This window comes from Bombina bombina, chromosome 5, assembly GCF_027579735.1.
Source record: "Bombina bombina isolate aBomBom1 chromosome 5, aBomBom1.pri, whole genome shotgun sequence".
NCBI lineage: Eukaryota > Metazoa > Chordata > Amphibia > Anura > Bombinatoridae > Bombina > Bombina bombina.
Window position 1 is genome coordinate 622,443,058 of NC_069503.1, and position 24,431 is coordinate 622,467,488.

At 42.5% G+C, this 24,431-nt stretch overlaps 1 protein-coding gene across 1 annotated transcript in view; it reads right to left on the reverse strand.

Moving 5' to 3' along the window:
* Positions 1–24,431, reverse strand: part of ELP2 (elongator acetyltransferase complex subunit 2) — a gene marked incomplete in the record, with an annotated part of 749,242 nt that overhangs the window by 67,992 nt on the left and 656,819 nt on the right. The window contains 1 exon segment of the mRNA XM_053714582.1: positions 9,520–9,577. Within this exon segment, the coding sequence (XP_053570557.1) occupies positions 9,520–9,577 (58 nt within the window).

Sequence of the window (24,431 nt, forward strand, 5' to 3'; positions counted from 1 at the left end):
GTGAAATCTCCCTTGTGGGGGGGAAGCTTTGAAGTCCAGAAGATATCCCTGAGATATGATCTCCAGCGCCCATGGATCCTGAACATCTCTTGCCCACGCCTGGGCGAAAAGAGAAAGTCTGCCCCCTTCTAGATCCGTTGCCGGATAGGGGGCCATTCCTTCATGCTGTCTTAGAGGCAGCAGCAGGCTTTCTGGCCTGCTTGCCTTTGTTCCAGGCCTGGTTAGATTTCCAGGCCGGCTTGGATTGAGCAAAAGTTCCCTCTTGTTTTGTAGCAGAGGAAGTTGATGCTGCACCTGCCTTGAAGTTTCGAAAGGCACGAAAATTAGACTGTTTGGCCCTTGATTTGGCCCTGTCCTGAGGAAGAGTGTGACCCTTTCCTCCAGTAATGTCAGCAATAATTTCCTTCAAACCAGGCCCGAATAGGGTCTGCCCCTTGAAGGGAATGTTAAGTAATTTAGACTTTGAAGTCACGTCAGCTGACCAAGATTTAAGCCATAGCGCTCTACGCGCTGGATGGCGAATCCAGAATTCTTAGCCGTTAGTTTAGTCAAATGAACAATGGCATCAGAAACAAAAGAATTAGCTAGCTTAAGTGTTCTAAGCTTGTCAAGTATTTCAGTCAATGGAGTAGCTGTCTGAAAGGCCTCTTCCAGAGACTCAAACCAGAACGCCGCAGCAGCAGTGACAGGCGCAATGCATGCAAGGGGCTGCAGGATAAAACCTTGTTGAATAAACATTTTCTTTAGGTAACCCTCTAATTTTTTATCCATTGGATCTGAAAAAGCACAACTGTCCTCGACAGGGATAGTGGTACGCTTTGCTAAAGTAGAAACTGCTCCCTCCACCTTAGGGACCGTCTGCCATAGGTCCTGTGTGGTGGCGTCTATTGGAAACATTTTTCTAAAAATAGGAGGGGGGGGGAAACGGCACACCGGGTCTGTCCCACTCCTTATTAATAATTTCTGTAAACCTTTTAGGTATAGGAAAAACGTCAGTACACACCGGCACTGCATAGTATTTATCTAGTCTACACAATTTCTCTGGCACTGCAATTGTGTCACAGTCATTCAGAGCAGCTAAAACCTCTCCAAGCAACAGAGGAGGTTCTCAAGCTTAAATTTAAAAGTAGACATATCTGAATCAGGTTTCCCCGAGTCAGAGATGTCACCCACAGACTGAAGCTCCCCTTCCTCAGCTTCTGCATATCGTGACGCAGTATCAGACATGGGCCTTAAAACATCTGCACGCTCTGTATTACGCCTAACCCCAGAGCTGTCGCGCTTGCCTCTGTATTCAGGCAAACTGGATAATACCGCTGACAGGGTATTATCCATGATCGCCGCCATGTCTTGTAAAGTAATCGCTATGGGCGTCTGATGTACTTGGCGCCATTCTAGCGTGAGTCCCTTGAGCGAGAGTCAAGGGATCTGACACGTGGGGGAATCTTCTTGTGATAATTCTTTTAAAGATGAAGGCTGATCTTTATTATTTAAAGTGAAATCAATACATTTAGTATACATTCTCCTATGGGATTCCACCATGGCTTTTAACCATAATGCACAAAGAGGTTCCTCTATGTCAGACATGTTTATACAGACTAGCAATGAGACTAGCAAGCTTGGAAAACACTTTAAATCAAGTTAACAAGCAAATATAAAAAACGTTAGAGAAAAAATTTTGTCAAAATTTGAAATAACAGTGAAAAAAGGCAGTTAAACTAACGAAATTTTTACAGTGTATGTAACAAGTTAGCAGAGTATTGCACCCACTTGCAAATGGATGATTAACCCCTTAATGCAAAAAACGGATTAACAAATGAAAAACAACGTTTTTTGAACAGTCACAATAAACTGCCACAGCTCTACTGTGGCTTTACCTTCCTCAATACACAACTTTTGAAGCCTTTTGAGCCCTTCAGAGATGTCCTATACCATGCAGGGGACTGCTGAGGGAAGCTGAATGTCTCTGTCTGTAATTTTAAGTGCGCAACAAAGCGCTAAAATCGGCCCCTCCCACTCATACTACAACAGTGGAAAGCCTCAGGAAACTGTTTCTAGGCAAAAATCAAGCCAGCCATGTGGAAAAAACTAAGCCCCAATAAGTTTTATCACCAAAGCATATATAAAAACGATTAAACATGCCAGCAAACGTTTTATATTGCATAATTATAAGAGTCTATAGCTCTCACAGTAAGCCTGTTACTAGTCGTTATTAAATCACTGTATTTAGGCTTAACTGACATTAATCCGGTATCAGCACGATTTTCTAGCAATTCCATCCCTAGAAAAACTTAAAACTGCACATACCTTATTGCAGGATAACCTGCACGCCATTCTCCCACTGAAGTTACCTCACCCCTCAGACATACGTGAGAACAGCAGTGGATCTTAGTTACTTCTGCTAAGATCATAAAAAACACAGGCAGATTCTTCTTCCAAATGCTGCCTGAGAGAAAATAGTACAACTCCGGTACCATTTAAAAACAATAAACTTTTGATTGAAGAAAAAACTAACTATATTACACCACTTTCCTCTTACTACCTCCATCTATGTTGAGGGTTGCAAGAGAATGACTGGATATGGCAGTTAGGGGAGGAGCTATATAGCAGCTCTGCTGTGGGTGATCCTCTTGCAACTTCCTGTTGGGAAGGAGAATATCCCACAAGTAATGGATGATCCGTGGACTGGATACACTTAACAAGAGAAATCCGCCTCCCAGTTGTCCACTCCTGGGATGTAGATTGCTGACAGATAAGAGTGAGCCTCCGCCCACCGAATTATCTTGGATACTTCTGTCATCACTAAGGAACTCCTTTTTCCTCCCTGATGATTGATGTAAGCCACAGTCGTGATGTTGTGTGATGTTGTCCGACTGAAATCGGATGAATTTGGCCGAAGCCAACTGAGGCCAAGTCTGAAGCGCATTGAATATTGCTCTCAATTCCAGAATATTGATTGGAAGTAGAGACTTCGACTGAGTCCACACACCCTGAGCCTTCAGGGAATTCCAGACTGCCCCCCATCCTAGTAGACTAGCGTCCGTTGTCACTATCACCCACGAGGGTCTGCGGAAGCACATTCCTTGGGACAACCACCAAAGAAGAGAGTCTCTTGTCTCCTGATCCAGATTTATCTGAGGAGACAAATCTGCATAATCTCCATTCCACTGCATGAGCATGCTCAGTTGTAGCGGTCTGAGATGAAAACGAGCAAAAGGAATGATGTCCATTGCCACCACCATCAATCCAATTACCTCCATGCACTGAGCCACTGATGGCTGAGGATTGGACTGAAGGGCTTGGCATGTATTCAGAATCTTTAATTTTCTGACTTCCGGCAAGAAAATTTTCATGGCTATAGAATCTATTAGAGTTCCCAGGAAAGGAACCCTTGTCTGTAGAATTAGTGAACTCTTTTCTAGATTCACCTTCCACCCGTGAGTCCTTAAAAAGGACAGAACCATGTCGGTATGAGTCTACGCCTGGATCAGAATATCATCCAGATAAGGCGCCACTGCAATGCCCCGCGGTCTGAGAACTGCCAGCAGAGATCCTAGAACCTTCGTGAAGATCCTGGGTGCTGTGGCCAGCCCGAAAGGAAGAGCCACAAACTGAAAATGTTTGTCTAGGAAGGCAAACCTTAGAAACTGGTGATGATCTTTGTGGATAGGAATATGAAGATATGCATCCTTTAAGTCCAGGGTAGTCATATATTGACCCTGCTTGATTAATGGAAGAATTGTCCGAATCGTCTCCATCTTGAAGGATGGAACTCTGAGGAACTTGTTTAGACTCTTGAGATCTAAAATGGGTCGGAACGTCCCCTCTTTTTTGGGAACCACGAAAAGGTTTGAGCAAAACCCCTGCCCCTGTTCCTGCTTTGGAACAGGACAAATTACTCCCATAGTGGAGAGGTCTTTTACACAACGTAAAACCGCCTCTCTTTTTATCTGGTCTGCAGATAATCGTGAAAGAAGAAACCTTCCCCTTGGGAAGGAATTTTTGAACTCCAACTGATACCCTTGAGACACGATTTCTAGTGTCCAGGGATCCTGAACGTCACTTATCCAAGCCTGGACAAAGAGAGAAAGTCTGCCCCCTACTAGATCCGGTCCCGGATCGGAGGCCGCCCCTTCATGCTGTCTTGGGAGCAGCAGCGGGCTTCTTGGGTTGTTTACCCTTGTTCCAAGCCTGGTTGGGTCTCCAGACGGACTTGGCTTGTGCAAAGTTCCCTTCCTGTTTAGCGGAAGAGGAAACTCCCTTGAAATTTCGAAAGGAACGAAAATTACTCTGTCTACCCCTCTGCTTAGATGTTTTATCCTGAGGTAGGAGGTGACCCTTACCTCCCGTAATGTCAGAAATGATCTTTTTCAAGTCAGCCCCGAATAGAGCCTTCCCCTTGAAAGGAATGGCCAAAAGTTTGGATTTAGAGGACACATCCGCAGACCAAGATTGTAACCATAAGGCTCTGCGCGCTAGAATGGAAAATCCTGCATTCTTAGCCGCCAATTTTGCGATCTGAAAGGCGGCATCCGTAACAAAAGAATTAGCCAGTTTAAGGGCCTTAATTCTATCCATTATTTCCTCTAAATAAGTCTCAGTCTTAAGAGACTCTTCTGAGGCGTCAAACCAAAAGGCAGCCGCAGTTGTGACTGGTACAATGCAGGCCGTCGGTTGTAATACAAACCCTTGATGAATAAACAGCTTTTTTAGAAGACCCTCCAACTTTTTATCCATGGGGTCCTTGAAAGCACAACTATCCTCAATGGGTATAGTCGTACGCTTAGCTAGGGTAGAGATAGCTCCCTCCACCTTAGGGATCGTTTGCCAAGAATCCCGAACAGACTCAGCTATAAGATACATTTTCTTAACGTTAGGAGAGGGTAAGAACGGGATACCCGTTCTTTCCCATTCCCGCGTAACGATTTCCGAAATTCTCTTAGGAACCGAAAAAACATCTGAATAAGAAGTAACCTTAAATATTTGTCCATCTTACACAATTTCTCTGGCGGTACCACAATAGAATCACAGTTGTCCAGAGTCGCTAAAACCTCCCAGAGCAACAGGCGGAGATGTTCAAGCTTAAATCTGAAGGACATGACGTCCGAGTCTGTCTGAGGTAACGCACTCCCTGAGTCAGAAAGTTCCCTCTCAGACAGAAGCTCCCTACCCCCCAAATCAGATCCCTGGGAGGGCACATCGGAGATAGCCATCAAAGCATCAGAAGTCGCAGGGACCGCATGGGTTTCTGTCCTGTATCGTTTGCCCTGTAACACAGGCAACTTAGACAAAACTTCTGTGAGAGTGGATGACATAACTGCAGTCATATCCTGCAAAGTGAAAGAAGCAGAAGCCCTTTCAATGCATGTGGGGCACAATGTAACAGGGGATTCCACAATAGCATCCAAACACATAGGACATGTACTGTGTTCAAAGTCCTCCATAATAACAGATTTCAAAGGCAAGCATGGTCAGGTCACTGATAAAATAATCAATTTAGCAAAAAATTCAGTGAACTGTGCCTTTAATACTAAACGTTTTCACAGTGAACCTAAAATGATTAAAATAACTTAATCTCAAATAGGAGCTGCCCAATGTATGCCTCGCACACCCCACGTGGGCCCTGCTTACACCACAGTCACCTCTCCGCAGCGGTTCCTACCTGCCTCCGTGACCACCGCTACCCTCCAACAGTGTGACTAGGACCGCTTGAAGATAATAATGACAAGCAGACCTAGGAGCTGCACTAGTACACTGCTTCCAAGTACCCGTTAGTGCCAGAGCTCGACTGATACGTAACTGCGCTGAGCGCGCGAAGACAAGTCCTGCCCATCGTGGGCGGAAACTACATCAAACCCGGGAAATTAGGAAATGGCGATCCTACGCCACGTAGTGAATAAAATACAGTGAAATCACTCCATATTATATGTCCCCAGCGTCAGCCAAAACACTCTAATAAATAAAGCTATGCCCATATATGTACTCGCATACTCGCAGTTGAGTACTACTATAACCTCCCAGCGCTTCTGGCCACTGTAAATGATGCCGGACTGTCAGGGAAACTTTAACAGTGTGTGGGTTGTCATCTGCTTCTACCATTAATGACATTCCACCCACTAGTATAGCAAGACCCCTATCAGAGCCTATAATTATTGACCCTCCTGGTCAAAATGTAGTAGGATAGTACAGCCATTTTCTGAGAATAAGCAATAAAGCCCCAGAAATAAAAAGACTGCCCCTACCTCCATGCTGAGGAACAGCATGCAAATTTTCACAGTGCCAAGAGATCCACTCCTCCTGAGGTCCTGTGAAGATAGAAAGGTCTTAGGAAAAATTCACTAAGTCCAGATCCAGGCAGCACCAATATGGGAGGCGTAGTGAGACTAAAATCTCACAATTTCCCCTAACTGGTTCTTCCAGAAGCTGCCCGGTAGTAAAATATTACACTTTGGCACCATTTAAAAATAAAAAAAGAAAGAATCTAAACTAACACCTCACTTTAACTTACTCCTATCACTAACACAGGCAAAGAGAATGACTGGGTTGGGGGGGAAGGGAGGAGCTATTTATGCAGCTCTGCTGTGGAGCTCTTTGCCTCCTCCTGCTGACCAGGAGGCGATATTCCATAAGTAAGGATGAAATCCGTGGATTCGTCATATCTTGTAAAAGAAACATTGTACTGCACTGCCCTATTATGCTAATATTTCTACTGTCTGAGAGTAATCCCTTCCTGCATCATTAAGAAGTCGTAGCAGTACCTTTGTAGTAAATTTACCTTTGCCCCAGTTCTTTTTCTGACAAATTTGAGTACTTTTTACACCAGGTGCTCAAGATAATGAGTACTAACGAAAACCACACAATAACATTCTTAATGTAAGGCAGAAAGTTATGTACATAATATTCTGAGAAATCTATTAAAACCATTGTGATTTAAAGCTTCCTGATCAATCAATGGTGTTCCCCAAAGCTGTCTGAGCAGATGAAAAGGTTGTCAAGGCTCCATTTTTGGGAGTTGGAGAGAAATATTGGATTTTTAAAAAAATGTTATATTGTAAAGTATGTTTCATTAATATCTAGAAACCTATATAGTAAACTCAACAGCTCTTAAAGGAATAGTCTAGTCAAAATTAAACTTTCATGATTCAGATAGAGCATGCAATTTTAAGTAACTTTCTTATTTACTCCTATTATCAATATTTCTTTGTTCTCTTGGTATCTTTATTTGAAAAGGCTAAAATGTAAGTTTAGAAGCCGGACCATTTTTGGTTCAGCACATGGGTAGCGCTTACCGATTGGTGAGCACATTTAAACACCAATCGACAAGTGCTAACCAGATTCTAAACCAAAAATGGTTTAATTAACATTCTTACTTTTTTCAAATAAAGATATCAAGAGAACGAAGAAAAATTGATAATAAAAGTTAGAAAGTTGCTTAAAATAGCATGCTCTATCTGAATCATGAAAGTTTAATTTTGAATAGACTATCCCTTTAAGTTTAAATTTGCCTAAAATTCTTTAAGAAACCTTACAGCACTGACGACTTAGATAATCTCATCAGAGTGGAAAGCTTTAGATTCCTGGAACTTAGGCACTAATGTTATATGTCTTAAAATGGTTGGTCCAAAATGACAAAATGTTAAGATTATTAAAAGATGCATTTTTGCCTTGTGCAGAATCTGTCTGATTTTAGGCACAAGCAGACGACTTTAACAGTAATTGCTTTTTATTTATAGATCTTTTATATCAGCAGTTAAAGGGACACTACTGTAAAATTCTCTGCTTTAATGTTTACCCAATAGTGTATCAAATTATTTGCAAAAAAAAAAGTTTATTTTTATTTTGTCATTTAAAATAACTAGTGTTGCAAGTTGAAGTCTTAAAATATGAATAAAATGTTCTATAGAAAAGCTATGTAAACAAGACACAGCAAGCAGCAGTCAAGTTCCCAGTGGGGGGGGGGGGGGTGGTGGAAGAGCTAGATATTTTAATTTTCATTATCAATTGCGTAAAAACAGAGAAAATAATTAATAAAAAAAGCACATAACCAATTCTATTTGATAACAGAGAAATAGGTAAAAAGATTGGAAGGTCTGCTATTTCTGTAGGTTCAGCCCACATGCTCTTGAGAAGAATGGGTTAAGCCTTCAGTTAGCAAAATCAGCTAATTTCTATACAAAAAATAAACACAAAGGAGCAATTTTCCATACATGTTATTCTCTGCAGCTACTTTAGCAAGTAATTGGTAACACATTAAGAGGAAACCAGTTTTATTGTTTAATGTCCATCTGAATGTCAAAACCATAGCCTAAACCTACATACAAAATCAATGTTGTAAAAGCATTTAAAACCACATGTTTATTACGGACTTACAAAACTATTTGAACACTCTGGTGAGCATGTTTATATTACCTCACATCCTTGTCCAGTGCTGTAAGCAATATTTGTTTAGTTGGTAGATGATTTAGGCAATTTGAAGAATCTTAAAGGAAACTTAGCTCACAAAATGTGCTTTTTGCCCCCACTAGGGATAATGGTGAAAAATAATAAATTCAAAAGCAATCTGTAATAGCTTCACTGTTTAGAAAATTGCCCACTAAATTAAATATTAAATAAACTTGCTAACTTTCTCAACCTAATAATACTTTTATGATCAAAGCGATTTTATAAATAGGTATTTCCCATTTATAGTGTGCATTTTACAAAGATCAATAGCAATCATACAAACTATAACATGTTAATGTATTTATTGACGGCCAAAAACATCTAACCACACACAATATTAATTATTTATTACCAAAATTGTGGCCAGCACAGTATATCATACACTATCATATTTGCTTTACAAATCACGTGACATAATTATTTCTCTATTAATCTGCTGAGCTATTCTCATACAGATGCATCCAAAGTACATTTTGATACATCTGTATTAAATAGTACATAAACTATACATACAGAAGCTCATAAGCAAGACAACCCATTTTACTTCAGTACTACAAGGTTAAAGGGACAGTCTAGGCCAAAATAAACTTTCATGATTCAGATAGAGCATGTAATTTTAAACAATTTTCCAATTTACTTTTATCACCAATTTTGCTTTGTTCTCTTGGTATTCTTAGTTGAAAGCTTAACCTAGGAGGTTCATATGCTAATTTCTTAGACCTTGAAGCCCACCTCTTTCAGATTGCATTTTAACAGTTTTTCACCACTAGAGGGTGTTAGTTCACATATTTCATATAGATAACACTGTGCTTGTGCACGTGAAGTAATCTGGGAGCAGGCACTGATTGGCTAGACTGCAAGTCTGTCAAAAGAACTGAAAAAAGGGGCAGTTTGCAGAGGCTTAGATACACGATAATCACAGAGGTTAAAAGTATATTATTATAACTGTGTTGGTTATGCAAAACTGGGAAATGGGTAATAAAGGGATTATCTATCTTTTAAAACAATAAAAATTCTGGTGTAGATTGTCCCTTTAAATAAAAGTTCACAAAGTTTATGAGGAGGTTAATAACTTACAGCTTTTGCACTTCTGGCCAGAGAGTATTTTGTAAAAGGTGATCTTCCGTAGGTGGCTCTACAAAATAAATAAATAACGCCATATTAAAGAAACATGGGGGATATCCATTACAGTTTAATTACACTTATAAATGTATCTAAACAAATTCTACATTATGGCCATATATTCCCACCTATAAAAGTAGATTAATAGTTATTGACAAATCAATTTATTTCACAAACTAGAACCAATACTTGTGGGTAGATGTTCGCTAACCTCGATAGAGTAGATGGAAATACCTTCAAGAAGTCTGAAAAACAAAAATGTATGCATACCTGATAAATGTGTTTCTTTCTTGACACGGCGAGTCCACGGATCATCAATTACTGTTGGGAATATCACTCCTGGCCAGCAGCAAGAGGCAAAGAGCACCACAGCAAAGCTGTTAAGTATCACTTCCCTTCCCACAACCCCCATTCATTCAACCAAAGGAAAAGGAGAGAAAGGAAATAACACAAGGTGCAGAGGTGCCTGAGATTTACATAAAAAAACTGTCTGAAAAACAGGGAGGGCCATGGACTCACCGTGTCAATAAATAAATTAATTTATCAGGTAAGCATACATTTTGTTGTCTTTCTAATGACACGGTGAGTCCACGGATCATCAATTACTGTTGGGAATCAATACACAGATGATAAGGGATGGCAAGACAGGTAACCTAAACAGAAGGCACCACTGCTTGCAAAACCTTTCTCCAAAAGAAAAAACTCAGCCAAGGCAAAAGTATACAACTTTTCGGAAAAAAAAGCAGAGAAGACCAAGTTGCAGTCTTGCAAATTTGTTCCACAAAAAGCTTCAAGCTTGAAAACACAAGAAAAGGCGACAGCCCTAGAGGAAAGAGCTGTAATTCCTTCAGGAGACCGCTGTTCAGCAGTCTCCAGTAAAAACGAAAAAACATCACAACCAGAAAGAAGAGAAGTATTCAAAACTTTCTCACCTTTACGTTTCCCAGAGAAACACACAACAAACAGGGCAGAGGATTAGGAAAAATCCCTAGACGCTAGAATAAAAGTGAACGCACGCACAACATCCAAGTCGAGCTACAAAACGTTCTTCAAGAGAAGGACTAGGACATAGAGGGAAACAACAATTTCCTGAAGAATATTTAGGTCCGAAACTATAGGAAGTCAAACCTAACTAGAACGAAGAACTGCCTCATCAGCATTAAAGAAGAGATAAGGCGAACCACACTGCAAAGCTGAGAGTTCCGACACTCTCCGAGCTGATGAAAAAGTAAAAATAAAACAAAAACTTCCGAGATAACATCTATGGAATGCAATGGTTCCAAACTGAGCCTGCTGCAAAAAACTTATAGAACAAAGTTCAGCCTCCACAGAGGAGCAACAGACTTAAATCCAGGCCTGATTCTGACCAGGGCCTGACCAAAGCTTGCACATCTAACACGTCCGCCAGATGCTCAAGTAGCCAAAGGAAAAAACAAAACAAAATCTGATCCTTCAGGTTACTGAATGACCAACCCTTGTACAGTCCTGACCCTACTTCAAGAGTAACCCTTGGATCTACACCAATAAGATATTAACGCCATATCTTATGGTAATCAATCTAGCAACTGGTATATGAGCCTGAAACATGGCCTCAATGACCGACTCAGAAAAACAACACACTTAAACAAAACTAAGTAATCAGATTCAGAGAAACGAGACATAGAAGAAGGAAGGAACCCTGAAAAAAAGGTTCCTCCGCATAGGTGGGAGAGACGACATTGCCACTAGGTCTGTATCCCAGATCCTGCGAAGTCACTCAGAGGCTATTAGAATCCCAGACGCTCTCTCCCGTTTGATACGAGCAACGACTCATGGAAGAAAAGCAAATGGAAGAATAGGCATGCAGTACTGAAAACCTCAGAACAACGCCAGAAAACTATGAGGGCGCACTGTGGAGACCATGAAGCTAGGCGGTCTGCCGAAAAACTCCAGAATCCCACTATGAAAACCGCCATATGAGGATTTACCTAAAGAACCCCTCCGGATGGAGAGCCCACTCCCCAAGATGAAATATCTGTCTTGGAAAGTAGATGACAGACAGCAAATATGAGCTTTCGCCCACTGAACAATCCAAGTGCCCTCCTACAAAGATAAGGAACCTCAAGTTCCTCCCTGGAGGTTGACGGAAACTATTGAGGAGATAATGTTTTCACCCGAAACCAAGCTAATGACAACTGAGGTCAAGCTATCCGAGCATTGAAAATCCTGCACCTTAAACAAAACCCAGACTGCTTCCCAGTCCAGTAGTTTGGTGTCCAAGTATACATCACCCATCAATGTCTCCAGAAGCACGCAGTCTGAGACAGATACTCCTGAAAGGCAACTACGGAAGAGAGTCTCTTGTCGATTGATCTAGAGCTATCCTCTGAGACAGATCCGAAAGCTTTCCATAATATGGAATAGTCAAAGAATGATGTCAACGGGATCATCCAACCAACTCCCTCCATATATCTGGTCACTAAAAAGTGAAAGAAAAATTAACTGTAGCTAGATCCAAACTCCCAACCTCCTGGTTGCAAGATGGCAAAGCTATATACCGGACCACTAGAGTTTGCTGTAGGCTGGACAGTAGACTCCAGATATAGAAAAGGAAATAATCCAGACTAATTCCCCATCTTATGGGAAAGGCGATTGGACAAGATCTCCTGAAAGAGAATTTCCTCGAAAGAAGGATGACACCTGAACCAAATAATGTCCAGAAAGCACCCTTGCAATACCCCAAGACTAAAAAGTATTTGAAGGATGACTCCCGAATCATGGAAACAATAAGGACACATCCTTAAGTCTATGTTCATTATGAACAGGCCCTCTAGAATCAAAGGAAAATGGGTACTACTTTAAGGTCAAAACCTGATAAGCTTGAAGCAAATACCTAGAACCCGTTCCCAGACTGTGACAGGAACTATCACACCCAAAAAGAAAGGTCCTGAACCCAGTGACAAGAAGTCTCTCATCCTACCTGAGTTACAGATACTCAATAAGAGAAATCTGCCCATGGGAATAAACTTAAGATTGTAAGCCAAACTCTACATAAGGAAGAAAAGGAAAACTTTCCTTTAGACCCTTAGACCTACTCCAGAAAAGATCTCTGCGCCATAGTAGTGAGGCTCCTCTCTACTTAGGGCACCACACATTTTAATGGAGACAGCGACAGGAAAATCCTAGAAAGAACGGAAGACAGGGAGAATAAATCCAGAAAGATCCTATTTCTGTGAAATATCCAAAGTACGCCTAGAAAAACTTCCTCAAAGGAAGGAACATCATATAAATGATAACGTTCACAAAACTTTCCAAGGTTGACAATGACAGGGGTTTCGATGTAGTTCAAGTAGCCAAAACTTACTTTTAACAGTACACAAGGTGTGCAAGCATACATCTGAAGGAAACCACTTCAGCATCAGATGAAGGAATTATACTGTCCGAATCTGAGATTTTTAATCACAGAAGCTACTGGTGAATTTCCCTCACCAGACTAAGGAGAGAGAGAGAGCAACCTGTATAGCAAATGAGAAGCAGAAACCTTACTATTCGAATCTTCAAATGTCCTTTTGCATTTTTCCTGTAGAACGGAAACGCAGATACCTGAGCTACAAAATCTGTAGGCAAATACAATCCCTCCAGGAGATTAAGAGGAACTGCAGGGTACTGAATGTGACGCCATAGAGGCTTGGGACACTTGAGGAGAAAGCTGTGGCATTGCCAAAACAGCATCATCCCGGGAGACATGAGGCTTGCATGTAACAACTTATCTGAATTTCAGAAAGCAAGACATTAGTTAAACAGACTAATTATTTATCCTGAAGGACATGAAGCTCTTAACAAGAGGGACATAAATGTACTTTCATATTATGGTCCATAAACATATATTGGAAGTCAGGGTAGGAACTTCCAGGAAGCTCACCACTAACCACAGTGGAGAAAACTTATAATATAACCCTTTTATTAAATCCTTAACTAGACAATTAAGGTAGGCACCAACACATAGGAACATCAAAGTGGACCTCTGAAATATAATGGGCATGTCTACAAAAGTCTCCTGCTCCTAAATAGGCATGCTCACTACACAGAAAATAAAATTTAATCTGTACTGCCACATTAAGAGCAAAAATATTGTTAACTTCATAACCCCTACACGGAACCCGCTTTTAGATTGAGGGGACATGTAAGCCAGAGGTAGGGAAAAACAAGTTATGCTTACCTGATAATTTCATTTTCATCGAGGGGAGGAGAGTCCACGGCTTCATTCATTACTGTTGGGAATTAAGAACCTGGCCCCAGGAGGAGGCAGAGACACCCCAGCCAAAGGCTTAAATACCTCCCCCCACTTCCCTCATCCCCCAGTCATTCTGCCGAGGGAACAAGGAACAGTAGGAGAAATATCAGAGTATAACTAGTGCCAGAAGATAACTTAAATTTAGGTCTGCCCATCAGAGATACGGGCAGGAGCCATGGACTCTCCTCCCCTCGATGGAAATTAAATTATCGGGTAAGCATAATTTCTGTTTTCCATCTAAAGGGGAGAGACCACGGCTTCATTCATTACTGTTGGGAACATATACCCAAGCTATAGAGGACACTGAATGAAACCGGGAGGGTAAAAGGCGGACCCTAATCTGAGGGCACCACAGCCTGTAAAACCTTTCTCCCAAAAACAACTTCCGCAGAAGCAAAAACGTCAAACTTGTAAAACTTTGTAATTAGTGTGTAAGGAGGACCAGGTAGCCGCCTTACAAATTTGCTCCATAGAGGCTTCATTCTTGAAGGCCCAAGACGAAGCCACAGCTCTAGTTAAATGAGCCCTGATCCTCTGAGGAGGCTTATATCCCGCTGTCTCATAGGCCAAGTGAATCAAGCTCCTAAACCAAAAGGACAAAGAAGTAGAAGAGGCCCTCTGCCCCTTGGGCTTCCCTGAATACACCGCAAAAAGAGATGTAGACTGTCTGAAATCCTTCGTAGCCTGAAGATAGAACTTTAAGGCACGAACCACATCCAGGTTATGAAGTAACCTCTCCATAGAAGAAGAAGGGTTAGGACACAAAGAAGGAACAACTATATCCTGATTGATGTTACAGTTAGACACCACCTTGGGAAGAAACCCCAAACCAGTGTGAAGTACAGCCTTATCCGCATGAAAAACCAGATAAGGAGGCTCACGTTGCAAGGCAGCCAGTTCAGAAACTCTGCGTGCTGATGCAATAGCCAACAGGAAGAGAACCTTCCAGGACAGAATCTTAATGTCAATGGAATGCATAGGGGGGTAGTTATCGAGCCGTCAACCTCAAATACGCTGGAATTCCGCAGCGTATTTGTGGCGAGGCTGATTCGCCTTAGTTATCAAAGGCCAAAGACCGGCAAAAGTAGAATTTTGTGACGTAAACTTCGATCCGCCGGACTCAGTCCGACACAGATCGATTCTTACGTCACTCCAGATGTTCCGCACACAAGTGCGGCACAATCTGACTACTTTTGCTAGTTATCAAAAAAATTGTAAGTACGCTCGGCACTTTTCCGGCCCAGCGTACCTGGTTTTCAAACCGCCAGCCTGGAGGCGGCGGATCCCATAGGAATCAATGGGAGTCTGACCATAGCGAAAGTACAAGTTCGCTGCTGACAGACATCCCATTCATTCCTATGGGAGCTGTCTGCACCTAACACCCTAACATGTACCCCGAGTCTAAACACCACTAATCTGTCCCCCCTACACCGCCGCAACTAAATAAAGTTATTACTCCCCTAAACCGCCGCTCCCGGAGCCCACCGACACTATAATAAATATGTTAACCCCTAAACCGCCACTCCCGGAGCCCACCGCAAGCTACTCTATACATATTAACCCCTAAACCGCCGCTCCCGGAGCCCACCGCCACCTACATTATACCTAGTAACCCCTATCCTGCCCCCCCTATACCGCCGCCCTCTATAATAAATTTATTAACCCCTATCCTGCCGATCCCGCACCTCACCGCAACTAAATAAATAGTTTAACCCCTAAACCGCCGCTCCCGGACCCCCACAACCTATATTAAATTTATTAACCCCTATCCTGCCCCCCTACACCGTCGCCACCTATAATAAATTTATTAACCCCTATCCTGCCCCCTTCTACACCGTCGCCACCTATAATAAATTTATTAACCCCTATCCTGCCCCCTTCTACACCGTCGCCACCTATAATAAATTTATTAACCCCTAATCTGCCCCCCCTACACCGTCGCCACCTATAATAAATTTATTAACCCCTATCCTGCCCCCCACTACACCGCCGCCACTGTAATAAAATTATTAACCCCTAAACCTAAGTCTAACACTAACCCTAACACCCCCTAACTTAAATATTAATTAAATAAATCTAAATAATATTTCTATTATTAACTAAATGAATCCTATTTAAAACTAAATACTTACCTTTAAAATAAACCCTAATAGAGCTACAATATAAATAATAATTATATTCTAGCTATTTTAGGATTTATTTTTATTTTACAGGTACCTTTCAATTTATTTTAACTAGGTACAATAGCTATTAAATAGTTATTAACTATTTAATAGCTTACCTAGCTAAAATAAAGAGAAATTTACCTGTGAAATAAAAACTAACCTAAGTTACAATTACACCTAACACTACACTATACTTTAATAAATTATTCCTATTTAAAACTAAATACTTACCTGTAAAATAAACCCTAAGATAGCTACAATATAATTAATAATTACATTGTAGCTATTTTAGGATTTATATTTATTTTACAGGTAACTTGGTAATTATTTTAGCTAGTTAGAATAGTTATTAAATAGTTATTAACTATTTAATAACTACCTAGCTAAAAGAAATACAAAATTACCTGTAAAATAAATCCTAACCTAAGTTACAATTAAACCTAACACTGCACTATCATTACATTAATTAAATAAATTAACTACAAATAACTACAATTAAATACAATTACATAAACTAACTAAAGTACAAAAAATAAAAAAAGCTAAGTTCCGATCAGCCAATAGAATGCAAGCTCAATCTGATTGGCTGACTGGATCAGCCAATCGGATTGAACTTGAATCTGATTGGCTGATTCAATCAGCCAATCTGATTTTTCCTACCTTAATTCTGATTGGCTGATAGAATCCTATCAGCCAATCGGAATTGAAGGGACGCCATCTTGGATGACGTCCCTTAAAGGAGCCTTCATTCGTTGGTAGTCCGTCGGGAAAGAAGGATGTTCCGCGTCGGCGGGATGAAGATTCAAGACCCGGCTTCGAAGATGACCTCGCCGGATAGAAGACTTGTTAAGCGCCTCTTGGAAGATGACCTCGCCCGGATGGAAGATTTCTTCAGCGCCGCTTGGAGGATAACTTCTGCCGGTCCGGGTCTCCTCTTCAGTTCCATCGGTGGCTCGGCTGAGTGAAGACAAGGTAGGGAGATCTTCAGGGGATTAGTGTTAGGTTATTTTAAGGGGGGTTTGGGTTAGATTAGAGGTATGTGGGTGGTGGGTTTTAATGTTGGGGGGGGTTGTATTTTTCTTTTACAGGCAAAAGAGCTGAATTCTTTGGGGCATGCCCCCACAAAAGGCCCTTTTAAGGGCTGGTAAGGTAAAAGAGCTTTGAATTTTTTTAATGTAGAATAGGGTAGGGCATTTTTTTTTATTTTGGGGGGTTTGTTATTTTATTAGGGGGCTTAAATTAGGTGTAAGTAGCTTAAAATTGTTGTAATATTTTTTTAAATGTTTTAAATTTTTTTTTTATTTTTTTTATTTTTTGTAACTTAGCTTTTTTTATTTTTTGTACTTTAGTTAGTTTATGTAATTGTATTTAATTGTAGTTATTTGTAGTTAATTTATTTAATTAATGTAATGATAGTGTAGTGTTAGGTTTAATTGTAACTTAGGTTAGGATTTATTTTACAGGTAATTTTGTATTTCTTTTAGCTAGGTAGTTATTAAATAGTTAATAACTATTTAATAACTATTCTAACTAGCTAAAATAAATACCAAGTTACCTGTAAAATAAATATAAATCCTAAGATAGCTACAATGTAATTATTAATTATATTGTAGCTATCTTAGGGTTTATTTTACAGGTAAGTATTTAGTTTTAAATAGGAATAATTTATTAAAGTATAGTGTAGTGTTAGGTGTAATTGTAACTTAGGTTAGTTTTTAGTTTACAGGTAAATTTCTCTTTATTTTAGCTAGGTAAGCTATTAAATAGTTAATAACTATGTAATAGCTATTGTACCTAGTTAAAATAAATTGAAAGGTACCTGTAAAATAAAAATAAATCCTAAGATAGCTACATTATAATTATTATTTATATTGTAGTTATATTAGGGTTTATTTTAAAGGTAAGAATTTAGTTTTAAATAGGATTAATTTAGTTCATAATAGAAATATTCTTTAGATTTATTTAATTAATATTTAAGTTAGGGGGGTGTTAGGGTTAGTGTTAGACTTAGGTTTAGGGGTTAATAATTTTATTACAGTGGCGACGGTGTAGGGGGGGCAGGATAGGGGTTAATAAATTTAATATAGGTGGCGACAGTGTAGGGGGGCAGGATAGGGGTTAATAAATTTAATATAAGTTGCGGCGGGTTCAGGGAGCGGCGGTTTAGGGGTTAAACTATTTATTTATTTGCGGCGAGGTGCGGGATCAGCAGGATAGGGGTTAATAACTTTATTATAGAGGGCGACGGTATAGGGGGGGGCAGGATAGGGGTTACTAGGTATAATGTAGCTGGCAGCGGTGTCCGGGAGCGGCGGTTTAGGGGTTTATACATTTATAAGACTTGCGGCAGGGTCTAGGAGCGGCGGTTTAGGGGTTAATACATTTATAAGACTTGCGGCAGGGTCTAGGAGCGGCGGTTTAGGGGTTAGTAACTTTATTTAGTTGCGGGGGGCTCCGGTATAGGGGGTAGAACAGTGTAGTTTAGTGTGAGTGCTTAGTGACAGGCTAGCAAGAAAGCTGTCAAACAGCCGAAGAGCAGCGAGATCGGATGAGTGATAACTCTCACAGTCCGCTGCTCATCGCCCCGCAGCTTTTTGACAGCTTTACTTGATAACTTAGACGATTTTTTTCAGGTCCGCGGCGGCGAAGGTAGGCGAGCTTAGGCGGGCGTATTGGGCCGGCGAAGGCAGGAAAGTTGACACGATGATAACTACCCCCCATAGGCTCAAACGGAACCTTCTGCAATACCCTAAGGACCAAGTTTAAGCTCCATGGAGGAGCAGACTGTCTAAAGACAGGCCTGATTCTAGACAGAGCCTGAACAAAAGATTTAATGTCAGGGAGCTCAGCGAGCCTCCTATGCAACAAGACGGATAATGGCGAAATCTATCCCTTTAAGGAACTGGCAGCAAGATCCTTCTCTAAACCATCCTGGAGAAAGGACAGAATGCTGGATACCTTCACATTGTGCTTCCCCTTGTGCCATGCTTCTCACACCAGAACAAGTAAGTCCTCCACACCTTATGGTAGTTCCTTGCCAGAACTAGAGTATCAATCACACTTTCAGAAAAGCCTCTCTTGGCCAAGACTAGGCGTTCAATCTCCATGCAGTCAGCCTCAGAGAATCAAGATTCCGATGTTGAAAAGGGCGCTGTTCCAGCAGATCCCTGTGACAGGATAACCTCCACGGCGGAGAGGATGACATCCCCACCAGATCCGCAAACCACGTCCTCCGCGGCCACGAAGCCTGCTCCTGTTTGATGCATGCCACTACACGAGGTAGAAGTGGTAACGGTGGAAAAATGTAAGCTAGGCTGAACCCCCAAGGTACCGCTAAGGCATCTATCAGCTCTGCCTGGGGATCACTGGACATCGAGCCGTATCTGAGTAGCTTGCAATTGAGTCTTTGAGTCTGGACGCTATGAGATCTATCTCCAGCGTTCCCCATCTGAGACAAATCTACGCAAACACAAACACCTTGAGGTGAAGAGCCCATTCCCCCGGATGGAAGGATTGCCTGCTGAGAAAATCCGCTTCCCAGTTGTCCACACCTGGAATGTGAATCACTGAGAGCGAGTAGCTGTGGGACTCCGCCCACTCCAAGATCGGAGACACCTCCCTCATTGCTAGGGAGCTCCTCTTACCCCCCTGATGGTTGATGTAAGGCACCGAGGTAATGTTGTTGGTCTGGAATCTGATGAAGCTGAACGACCCCAGAGGAGGCCATGCCTTCAGAGCATTGTAGATTGCTCGGAGTTCCAGAATATTTATCGGAAGAGAAACTCCTCTTGGGACCATTTTCCTTGTGCCATCCTGGCACCCCAAACAGCTTCCCATCCTGCCAGACTGGTGTTCGGGGTCACAATCTCCCAGGACGGTCTGAAGAAGGATGTCCCCATGGACAGTTGCTCCGGACGGATCCACCAAGAGAGGGAGTTCTGAGTCCAAGCATCCATGGATATCTGCTGTGATAGATCTGAATGATCGCTGTTCCACTGTCTCAACAAGCACAATTGAAGAGGTCTGAGATGGAACCTGGCGAATGGGATGACTTCTATGCTTGAAACCATGAGTCCGATCACCTCCATACACTGTGCAACCGAGGGGCTTGAGGAGGACTGAAGAGCAAGACAGGTAGATGCAATCTTCCTGCGTCGATGGTCTGTGAGAAATATTTTCATGGACATAGAGTCTATTATCGTGCCCAGGAACTCTGCCCTGTTGCTGGGAACCAGGGAACTCTTTCCTGAGCTGATCTTCCAACCGTGAGATTGGAGCAAGAGTAGAAGAACCCTTGAGTGATCCTCTGCTAGACTGAACAACGGCGCATGGACTAGGATGTTGTCCAGATAAGGCACCATAGCAATGCCTCTGGATTTGGCCACAGAACCTTTGTGAAGACTCTTGGGGCGGTCACCAGACCAAAAGGAAGGGACACAAACTGGAAGTGTTGGTCCAGAAACGCAAATCTTAGGAACTTGAAGTGGTCCCTGTGAATTGGCACATGAAGGTAAGCATCCTTCAACTCTATAGTCGTAATGAACTGTCCCTCTTGAACTAGGGGCAGGATAGATCTGATCATTTCCATTTTGGAACAATGGAACACTCAGAAACTTGTTTAAACACTTTAGGTCCAGAAACAGACGGAACGTGCCCTCCTTCTTTGGAACCACAAAAATATTGGAATAGTACCCTAGACCCCGATCTGCTTCGGGTACTGGTAGTATAACACAGAGAGGCGAGATCTCTCACACACTCTAGAAAGGGCTCTCTTTTTTCTGGTCTTGAAGACTGGTTTGACAGGAGGAATCTTCCCCTGGGCGGATGGGATCTGAATTCTATCCTGTAACCCTGGGTGACCACTTCCAGAACCCAAGGATCCTGAACGTCCTGCAAACAGGCTTCTGAGAAGAGAGATAATCTGCCCCCTACTTGGTCCAGAGACCAGTCGGGGGCCGCCCCCTCATGCCGATTTCGTCTCGATGGGCTTCTTGTTCTGCTTAGACTTGTTCCAAGATTGAGCCGGCTTCCAAGTTCCCTTGGACTGGTCCGCTTTCGCGGCAGGCTGCTGGCGCTGGGCCTTGTCTGCACAAAAGGGACGAATTGTAGATCCCTTAGGCTTAGCCTTCTTATCCTGTGGTAGCAAAGCTCCTTTGCCCCCCGTAACCGTGGATATGATCGAATCCAATCCTGTACCGAACAGAATCTTTCCTTGAAAAGGCAGGGACAACAGCCTCGACTTAGAGGTCATGTCCGCAGACCAAGACTTTAGCCACAGAGCCCTGCTAGCTAAAACTGAAAAACCTGACACCTTAGCGTTCAGGCAAATAATTTGCATATTGGTATCACAGATAAAAGAATTGGTGACCTTCAGCTCCTTAATCTTATCCTGTATCTCGTCGATGGAAGTCTCCCCCTCAACCATTTCACACAGGGATTCACACCAATATGTTGCAGCTCCAGCAACCGCAGCAACGGCCACTGCTGGCTGAAAAACAAACCCTGTGTGCTGAAACAGCTTTCTTAACATGTTTTCCAGCTTTTTATCCATGGGCTCTCTAAATGACGAAGTATCCTCGAGGGATAGCACCATCCACCTTAGGGATGGTACCCCACAGCTCAAGCTGACAGTCCCAAATGGGGAACAGTTTCTTGAAGGAAGAAGAAGGGGAAAAGGAAGAACCTAATCGCTCCCATTCATTCTTAATAATATTAGCCATCTTAAAGGGAACCGGGAAAGTCTGAGGTACTACCCTGTCATCATATACCTTATCTAGCTTAGGAATTGAAGGTACTTCCGGAATCTTAGGCTCCGGAACCTCCAGAGTAGCAAGCACCTACCTCAGCAAAAAGCACAAATTCTCCATCCTAAACCTCAAATCAGGCTCCTCCACAGCCAGAGGTTTAGATGACATGGACTCCGACCCAGAAGGGGCCTCCTCCAAAGAGTTGGAGTGGGCCTTGTCATCGTATAATGCCTCTGGAATTTACTTCGGCATAGACAAGCCCTGGGCCGGGCCGCCATGATACACCTTATGCTTGCGCTTAGCAGAACGTGGTAAGGCATGGATCACTTTCGAAACCGCCGATTCCAGTTGGTCCGCAAAGTCTGACGTCCAACGAATCTCTCCGAAAGGAGTAACGGTTGGACCCCGGGGCGCTGCCTGTGCAATTGGAGATGAATGCAGGGAACGCACCTCACGGGATGAGGAACCCTCAGAGGTGGACGGCTCAGTAGTACTAGACATCCGTTTACATTTAGATGTCGTAAATTTATCAAGGTATGTGGAACATAGTTAAGCAGGCTGATCTACCAGAACCTCCTCACAATAAACACAGGAATGAGACTTTGTTAAAGAGAGAGAACCCTCTAATGCGTCAGCGCTTTTATTACGGACTAGCTTAACTTATAAATAGGCACCTTTATACCACCAATGGCCGAGGCACTCACCACCTCCTAGGACTCGGACTACAGAAACCGTTTAGTCTCCTGCGCCGCTGATCAACAGAGGAAGAGAGCTAAGCACACTCGGTCACATGGAATGCCTGGCAGGACCACCCCTGCACTAAGGAGAAAACGTGCCAAAAAGGACAGTACAATACCCCCGCCAGTAACCTGAAAGTTCCACAAATTTGCCAGAGCCTCATTTTGCACATAACGCAGCAATGACACAATAAACAATATCATGTATAAACCCACCCTGTTTAATAATCCCCTTTCCAGGAATATTAATAAAATAAATAAAAAAATTAAATGATCTTACCAGAATCTACACCGTGGAACAGGAACACGGCCCTTCAAGTTTGACAGGTTAGTAGCCTGGCTGCTGACATGGACTTGAGTGCAGAAAGCAGGCAGTGAAACTCGTCAACGCTGATTGCTTGTGGAGCTGTTAATATGAGTCGGGATGGTTTCGCAGAAAGACTCTCCCTGCATCTCCGGACTCTAACCTTCATCCATGCTCTCACTGAGAGGCTAACAAGACTACTTAAAACTCCAGTAACAATGCAAAGAGTACTACCCTCCAATAAGAGACTACTCTGAATCCTTGGCACTTCTCTGCCATCCTCCTGTGACGAAAGGCAAAGAATGACTGGGGGATGAGGGAAGTGGGGGAGGTATTTAAGCCTCTGGCTGGGGTGTCTTTGCCTCCTCCTGGTGGCCAGGTTAATAATTCCCAACAGTAATGAATGAAGCCGTGGACTCTCCTCCCCTTTGGAAGGAAACAGAGCTCATACATTAATAAAGGTTTATAGAACTTTAAGGCAGTAGGAGGATTAAACTGCTGCCACAATATTGTTAACATCCATAAAAACAGAAACATGCAGCGCCTCATCTGGGGATAAATGTATCATAAAAAATAAAACCGGTCAACTCTGTAGGGAGTAACATTGTTAAGATTAGACTTCCTACATGATGAATTAGCTAGCAAAGTCGGCTAGTAGTGGTGCCGCTTGGAAACACTCCCCCTGCTATCGAAAGCAGCGTATCATTATCAACAAAATTGCGCAGTTAGAAACAGAGTGCCCAACAATAACCTCCAACTTATCCGATTCCCACCATTGAAATCGCTCTGCACGCAGAGCAGAAAACGATAAAAGCGACAGCCTTTGTTTAAAAATAGAAGAAATTTAGGGGGGCGGAGCCAACTACAGAGCAAGATGGTCGCAGGTTTTTGAGGCTCTACAGGCTCTTTGACAATATCAGGACACAGCGCTGATGCAATGTATTTATTCTGCACAAAATGAAGTAACAAAGCAGGGGGAACTGCCATGATATGCATATAAAACTATAAACAGCAAGTACTTAGTGGCAACGCAGAGAATGAAGAAGTGACGCACTAGGATAGCCCGCCATTGCACTGAGTATTTCTTAAACAGGGCCACATCGGACATTGATGGTTAGCCCTTAACGGCTTATACAAACAGAGAGCCAGCAAGGAAGACGTCGCACATCAGAAGTGAGACCTGTACCACAGCTGCAATTAACAGAAGGGACACACGCTATAGAAATTAGTCCTGTGAAGGGGTGATCACCATGCTGCCGGCTATGTGGGTAGAGGAAGTTGCCCAGATATTGCAGGCCCATTTTTTGAGATTACAGCACTCGCTATCAAAGGCCTTTGGGACTGCTCCCTTGATAGTGGAGTCCGGTAAGCCTTGTGCAACCTCAGGTATAGAAGCAGCGCCTCCAGTGATGATGGCTACCAACCACGTGGCAGCTCTTGATGAGGGCGATATTCCGCATAGACTGTATAACCTGGTGCTGCATAAAAAAGAAGGCCTCGGTTATGTCTATGTCAATGATGTTATGACTATCAGGAAGGAATGGGAACCGGAGTGTGCCATCGCAACAAATACAGTGATAGCTAATGGGGAACGTGTGAATACAATTGTGTTTGAGCTTGGTGCTTCAGCTGTGCAGCTTT